Source organism: Myotis yumanensis, unplaced genomic scaffold (genome assembly GCF_028538775.1).
Source record: "Myotis yumanensis isolate MYYU_CA2020_CCGP unplaced genomic scaffold, mMyoYum1.0.hap1 SCAF_17, whole genome shotgun sequence".
Taxonomy (NCBI): Eukaryota; Metazoa; Chordata; class Mammalia; order Chiroptera; family Vespertilionidae; genus Myotis; species Myotis yumanensis.
Window position 1 is genome coordinate 23,017,471 of NW_027223768.1, and position 8,163 is coordinate 23,025,633.

General features: G+C 34.0%; 1 protein-coding gene across 3 annotated transcripts in view; it reads left to right on the forward strand.

Moving 5' to 3' along the window:
- Nucleotides 1-7,755, forward strand: part of XPR1 (xenotropic and polytropic retrovirus receptor 1) — a 106,505-nt gene extending 98,750 nt beyond the window's left edge. For all 3 annotated transcript variants that reach the window (XM_070397192.1, XM_070397193.1, XM_070397194.1), the window contains exon 15: nt 697-7,755. In XM_070397192.1, coding sequence (XP_070253293.1) covers nt 697-757 — 61 coding nt within the window. In that variant the 3' untranslated portion in view covers nt 758-7,755. The remainder of the gene's footprint in view (nt 1-696) is intronic.
- Nucleotides 7,756-8,163: the final 408 nt, after the last annotated feature.

An 8,163-nucleotide genomic window follows, 5' to 3' on the forward strand; every position in this document is an offset into this window, starting at 1 on the left:
CCTCTAGTAACTTTCTAGCCAATAACACATTTTCTGAGCTTTTCCAGATCAGATCCTATGGACTCCAAACAAGCTCACTGTGTTTCTTTTCCAAAGACACTGTTATCTGAGAGAGCCCAATTAGGATCATTTGTCAACTGAAAACAACTGTCATGCCTCTCTTTAGGTTTTGTCTTCTGTAGGCTAACTCTCCTGGTTTTTCATAAATACCTCAAATAGTATTATTTCTGCCATCCTCATCATAATTCTTAATATTTGTTGAATGCTTTACTGGTGCTTTTTATATCCATTTTCTTACTTGATATTCACATTATCTCCATGAGGTTGAGAGTAGTAGTGTGGGTAACATGCATTATTATTACTTCTTTACAGATGAAAATTGGCACTCCAAGAGGTTAAAGAGATACATAATAAAATCAAACTCAGATCTTCTTATTACAGAATACTACTCTCTGTTGCACATGACCTGCCATTGTTCTTATTACCTTCCTCTGGTTGCAATCTAGTTTCCTAGTATTTTTCCAATAATACCTGCAATTGAAGATAAAACTTCAGGAATAGTTTCTCTGGTACAGTAGATAGTGCCTGTTGAGGATCTATTCTCAATGGTGGTATTTTGGAAGTGGATCTGATACTGTGGATGTGTTTGTATTTTAGTAATGGACTAAGTCTTCTTTTTCCCCTTATTTCCACTAGAACCAAGACTCGTGACACTAAGGTACTGATAGAAGACACAGATGATGAAGCTAACACTTGAATCCTCTGAAGTCTAGATGAACATCCTTGGTTTTCCTACTCTACAATTCTTTCCTCGACCAACGCAACCTCTAGTACCTTTCCAGCCGAAAACAGGAGAAGATACATAACACATTTTCTGAGCTCTTCCAGATCGGATCCTATGGACTCCAAACAAGCTCACTGTGTTTCTTTTCTTTTATTCTGGGTTAATTTTCATTTTCTATTTTTAAAACAAATATTTACTTCATTTTGCCAATCAGAGGACATTTTAAGGAACAAAAACATAGTATCAAATGGGTTGTTTACAATCACAAGGACACAGATACCTATCAGGATGAAGAACAGGCACTGCAAGGACCCTGTGATGGGACGGTACTGAGTTACCTTGGCTTCTGCTTGGCCCGGTTTTGACTGGTTGAAACCGGACATTAGTTTTTAAATTTTTCGTCAGTTTATGTGGAGAATTTTTTCCTTTCCTTCATACCCAGCGCAAAAGCACTGGCCGCACTTGCAGGGAAAGTGCAACTTAGAGCAGTACCTTCATTCATGAAGCTACTTTTTAATTTGATGTAACTTTTCTTATTTTGGGGAGGGTTGCTGGGTGGGTGGGAAATATGATGTATTTGTTACATATAGTTTTCTCATTATTTATGAAACTTAATCATAAAAGAATGATCTAACTCCTGTGCAATGAAGGTGATAACAGTGAAATAAGACGGGGGAAACTAATGTTGGACAGCATTTATGAGGGTTTAGTCCACAATACCTCTTTCATGAGATAACTTGCACCCCTTTGACTTTCTTTTCTTTCTTTTTAATTTTAAGCCAAAGCTTCATTACTGATTTTCTTAAGTCGCTGCTGCTTTAGAATTCTGAGCATGTCTCTCATAACAAAACATCCACACACTTTCACACAACCGGTTAAAATTTAAGAGGTCTGATAACTTTTTTTTTTCTTTAAAGAGCAGATGTGGAATACATTTGCCCATATTCCAACCATAACAACTAAAGTTATGCCTAATTAAGCTTCAGCATGTAAGGTAATTGAAGGATAGCCTTGTATAGCCTTTACTAACTCTGAATTAGAAGACAAAGCTATTTCAGGGTCTCTACACCCTCATTGGATAGCTTTGCTTCTGGGCTCACTTCCATTAGCCTGAATGTGATCAAAGTAAGTCTGTCTTGGGGAGGCCATATTTTTGAGAGCATAGAACAAATTATCCTTCCTCTTTCACATTATGCTGATAAAACAGACCTTGGCAGCCATTTCTCCCAGCAGTTTTAAAGGATGAACATTGGGTTGTCTGCCCTCCTTGATAGAAAACTCACTTGTAAAATTTTGAGGGTCTAAGCTTGGTCATACACAAAAAGTATATTACTAGACAATTCAGACTGTCATGGTCTGTTTACAATGTCCATTTGCATTTTGTCTAATTGCTTTCCTATGTTCCTAAACTTAACCCAAATAAGCCCAAAAACTATAAAGGATTTTACTCTTGAATGTGGTTAGCATTAAATATAGCATTTCATTATCTAACACAATTAACATAAATACCAGGAAAAGTAAAATGTTTTTTAATCCTCCTGTCTTTCCAGATCCAGGTGAAGATTCAACATCATTGGATTTGTGAAATTAAATTACTTAAGTTGTTTTCAGCCTAATTTTAGACAAAAGAACAAATGAGTGGAAGGGCAGCTATTATTGCTTACTTAGTCTAAAAAACATGTTTACTGCCCCTTGATATACCCCTTTTATCATCAGCTCTTCTCCCATGCATCACAAGTCTTCACTCATCCCTGTCATAATTTCAAAGATTATATTAATATTATTCTTACTAGGAAAATTCTATCAATTAACTGACAATAGTTTCTTTTTAAAGTACTTTCTTCCATCTTGATTCTGAAAATGTTCCCTTTCTGAATCAAAATACTTTTTTCTTCTGAAAAATCATACAGCTTTGTGGTTTTTATTGCTTTTTGTGTGTGTGTTTTGCCAAGCATATTTCTTGTCCCAAAACTGAAGAAGAAAAGTTTAATAACTGATTTTTTTTTAGTTTAAATAAATTGAATCATTTATGGTAATCAGTGATAACGAGTTAGTGCCCCATAAAAGATTAAAGGTTGCATTATTTTTTCCTAACTATTGTTTTTGTACTTTAAAAGTATGGGGGAAATACCACTGGTCTGTCAAGAAATAGCAGTAATTAATACTGCATTATATAGATAAGTCCAGTGGACCAGTCATTTCTTGTACAAATAAAATTGGTGGTACTAATGTGTATCCAGAGCAATTTGAATTATCAACTCCATTCTCTGTATAATGACACACATAAAATCTTACAGGTGACTTCTGGCATATGAACTCCTCAGTGTGTCCTATGGCCAATTTGGTGTTTATTCAACTGTTATGATTTTAGGCCCTAATCAGTATTATTTATTCATAGATAATATAATGTTAGAATGTATTCCTTTTCTGGTGTATTTGTCTTATTAGCATAGTCTATTCAAAAATGATAAGGCTTATATAACTTTCAGCTTACCATGACAGATGCTTAAATGTATATTTAAACATATGCACAGCTTTATGTTTCTCCTAAAGCTGTAAAGAGAAAAGAGGGCTTTTCCTTATCAAGAGGAAGCAGTTAGGGAGACAGAATATACATTTCAATTTTTTTCTCCAAAAAAGACAGTGTATTTTTTTTCTCCTAAGTTTTATATGTTCTAGCAGTTGGGAATGCTCTGTGCAACCTAAAATTTTAATGGAGACTCCTGTGCACTGAAACTCTCAGTAGGACTCTTAGGAAATGAATATTACAGAGTCGTATGAAAGGAACAGCAATCTAACCAAAGGTAAACTTTCATCTGATTTTAGGTTTAAAAATTCTAGTTTTATTTTATTTGGAAAGTGTGCAATTTATGATATCAATTAAAATACTCCCCAAAGGACTGTAAAGGAAGTATAAATAAAAGAATGAAATTCATTTTTTATTTTGTGATAGATAGTACGGAAAGCATTGATGAGTATAGAGAAAGTAGAAGACAAAAGTGGCTTATTTTCTATGCACCTTTAAGGCTGCCTATACCATTACAATGGAGTAATTGATTTCATATCATACAGAGCGACAACAAAATAATCAAAGGTTAAGTCATTATTAATTAGGTTAAAATGGTTATTTTTAAGATTGGAAAGAAGTTGAAAACCCATGTGCAACTTTCTTTTCCAGCATCTGCCATTTTTCTCCCTAAGAAAGCTGTTTAACTTCAGATTCAAAAGCAGTGATGTGAGGAGAACGCCAGTCACCTCAGCAGTAACCTATATGGACCCTTAAAGAAGGAAAGTGGGACTTAGCCCCTAGGATCTATGACTTCCCAATATTCTCAACATGAGAGTTCTAAGAAATTAACTGAGATTTTACTAGAGGTAAAATCCACCATGGTTTGACTGAAGTACATTCATGATCACTAGAGAAAGTTCATCCTTTCTTACCAGGTAAAAGAAGAAAGTAATTTATTACTGAGTCCTGCAGGCATCAGATTAACAGACATAGTTGAAGAGAAATCAAATAATTGTGGAGATAGCAGAAAAGAGCAAGAAGATATTGGAACTTGGAAGCAGATGCAGGGCGGTTAGGAAGGTAGGTGAACTCCATGGCACAGAGATGATGCTGTCTCTCCTCTCAGTGGTTATGTTGCTGCCAGAGACCTGCCTTTATTTTCCTGTCATCTTTGTCCATTACTTTGCATTATTCAAGAAATAGTTCTTCATGCCCAAATGTCATTTTTCAAGCAATGACTAGAAAAATATCTTAGGCTAAGGCAAATAATTTAGAAAATAACTCTATCCATGGCATTATTTTATTCAAAAACTTAGAATTCTCTGAAATTATTGCACTTTATTTGGTAAACAAATTTCAAATTACTGTTTTTTTATCATTTGCATAATATTTGCCTTTCTTGCTATATAACATTACAATTTTTTAAATTAAGATAGCTGCTCAGATTTCAGAAATAATCATGTTGAATTTCTGGCTTTCTCAACTACAAAATCATGCTTTTCTCAAATCTAATAAAAAAGCCAATATCATTACACATAAGGTCTATAGTCACTAGGTTAAGACAACAAAAGTTTTGGTAGAACTTTGGGGAAAAGTTAGGTAAAGAATAAATCCAATTTATCAGCTTAGTTCATTTTCTTTTTATGATGTATCTAAATTTTGTTTTTTGCTTGTGATAATTAACTGAAGCAAGGAAAGGTTAGGTGAGATTTTATAAATTAAGCATACATGTCTGCATTTGAGGTATCAGTCTTGATAGTAAATTTTAAAATCTAAGTGTCTGCATTGAATTTCAATCTAAACAATGTCAGAGCACAGTGGTAATATAGGATAGAGTTGATTATATTAGAGCATAAGAAATTTGTGCTGATCTGTGCTACAACACATAATTTTACCAGCACAAAACCACATTCCATCCAACAAATATGAAAAAAGTATCTCGTTAGATTTGGAAGAGCTAATATAAGCTCTGTGAGAATTTTGCCTGGGAATGGAGAGGAGCCTGCTGATTGGTATGGCTCATAATGCCTTTCTTGTATGAATTGGCAAAATTCTTGATACTGAGTTGCCCCTTAAAAACAACCTTCCAGGATGTATTGGCTTATTTAAAACCAGGAAAGAGGTAGGGAGAGGGACAAGATGAGAGTTTCCTTGAGGAGAATCATTATAGCAATTTTCATCTAATGTATGTTTCCTTGTAGCAGACCTCCGGTTTATTTTATTAAAGCCACCTTCAGGTTTGGGGGGCGGGAGCGGGGTTTGACTTTTTTTTTTTTTTTAATGGTGCCATTGAACCTAAGGACAATCAAATAACCAACTGTTTGCCTTGGATTTAGTGTGTCTGCTAATTACACAATCTCATCTGTATACCTTCAAACCAGTTACTCGATTAAACTTCTACCATATTATCTTAGTTCTTCCTATGCCCTTTCCTCTGAACCACCACCAATCAGAGGGACGACTTACAAACAGAAAGATGTAGACTTCTAAGAAAGAGCAAGATTCCATCTCACTATCCCTTTATCATAATCTCTGAAGTCCTTACCCATACTTCCCTGATTGTTGTATAGCAACACTAGCATGGTGAGAATAATCAGAAAGATTGTGGGGAATCTAGAAAGAGTAATTGATCATGACATTGTTATTCTTTTGAACTGTAAAATTGTGAGCCACTCACATTTGCAAAAAAGAGCAGAACTCATAAGCTTTATCACATTGTGAAGATTAATTTCTTGCTATTTTCCAGATTAGCATAGAAGTTTGTGTCAATGAAGAGTATTTAGGAGGGGAATAGGATGAAATGTATGTTTTTTTCAAATCCTCTCGCTCTACTCATGTTTCCTTTCACCCCCTACCACATTGTGTTGGTCAAATGATGCTATTCTATAAAACCCTGAGCTATAGTTGTCAAAAGTAACTATGAAATGTGATTAGTCCTCTGTGGGTGGTGCTTCCCTTTTTTTCCCCTTTCTTTCTTATTCTCTCCACTCTGGTAAATGGAAAAGGTGACGTCAAAGAATTGATGCTTGCTTGGACTCATGTTGTATCTGTGACTATGGTATTAGCTGTCTCCTTTTTCCTTCTTAAATGGATAGAATCCTTATGAAGTGTGGAGTTCCCTTCTTGATAAGTAGGTAAAATGCACAATGTGGTACTGTTTTATAGTTTCTAGATGGTTGTATAAAGCAAAAAGTTATTGTGGTTATGTGTTTTTAAAAGAAAATAAGTGATTGGTTACAAAACTCTGTCCCTTTTTTTCATTATTACAAGCTCTCTCTGTTTTCCAACAGTTTTCTGACTCCTTTGTCACTGGCGAATGGTTTGTGTGATTGTGTTTTCTCTCTGAGTTTCTTGGATTCCTGAACATGATTCCTCTTTGGACTAACTTGTAAAAGGGTTTAGCTCAAACATTTTGACTCTTAATAATCGTAAATGAACTTTTTTCTTTAGGTTATATATGAAGTGTGACATTAAACTAATGGGGTTCATTCAAAGAATCTGAATTATTAGGTGAAATAATATGTTCAATTGTATGTTGGAGAGCTGGACACCTATTATCACTATATATCTATGCCCTGTGTGGGAACATAGAACTTTCTAAATAATTCCTGGATTACTTATCAGTTTTTATATCTGTCTAGGAAAAATTCTGAAATTAACCCTAAGATGAATATACTCAAAATGCAAAAAGAAAAATATTTTATTGACTAAAGCATAAAAGCCTTTTATACCACAAGCTCTATTACTATATTTCTGTGTAGGCTAAACCAGAATGTGCTTATGTGGAGTTTTCAGATTAAATTCAAGATAAATTGTAAATGTATATGAATCACTGGATGCTTAATACCCCTTTCTACAATCTGATGACAAGAATACATGCTCAACATTTGTGTGCATAGTGTTTTACATTTTTCAAACTAAGCATCTTGGATATGTGGATTAACAAGGCATCTCAATTTGTAGATGAATAAAGACCTAGACCGGCTGAGAGTACAATCCCAGATTATTTGCAGAGACCACTCTCCATTTATCTATCTTAGACATATCCAGAATCCTTGAACTGTGTTTAGTGACCTTTGCCTTCATATGGACAATTTTGATTAGATCATTTAAGTTTATGAGAATAATAATGACTTAATTTTATACTTTCTGATTTACTTCTTTTTCTAGTTTCTCACCATGTCCTAAGGAAATTAAGGCATTTTGAATTTTTAAAAATTAATTTAGTATGTGTTTATTGAATTCCTATCATCATAGTTTTATGAAGACAAGCAGGGAAAGTTGATAAAATTATTTCTAAACAACTTATCTAAAACCACATGCCAAAAAAGCCAGACTGTCTTGTTACTAGGGTAAGCTGAAATTTCTATCTCAAGTTAGAGACTCCTCTTCACCACTTCCCAGATAGATATTATTCTGTTTTTTTAATTCCTTTTTAAAATAAAACTATTAAATCTGTCAAGATTCATTTCTTCAGAACTTTCTAGTGCCAAAAAACTGTACTTACAATTCATCTTATAATTTACTTGTTAGATATGTTTTATCTGAATGGATATACTTCTTTTTTAACAACTGGGAACAGCTTCCCACATAGGAAACATTTAAATTATATAACTAAGCAATACATTAGCATCAAAGTTCAACTATTGTTTACCTTTATAAAACAAAGTTTCCCCCCAAATATTAACATATTTGTATTGACTGGATAGCTGAGTGACAATGAGAATGATATATCGTTTTGCCTTGCTCCAACTACGGCAGCCCCGTAGCTGCTTTTCTGCACAAGTTCATAGAACAACCAATGTTAATATATGATGTTTGGTAGTAGATTTACTATGCTTTTCTACTTTGTTATGATAAGTTTATAAGG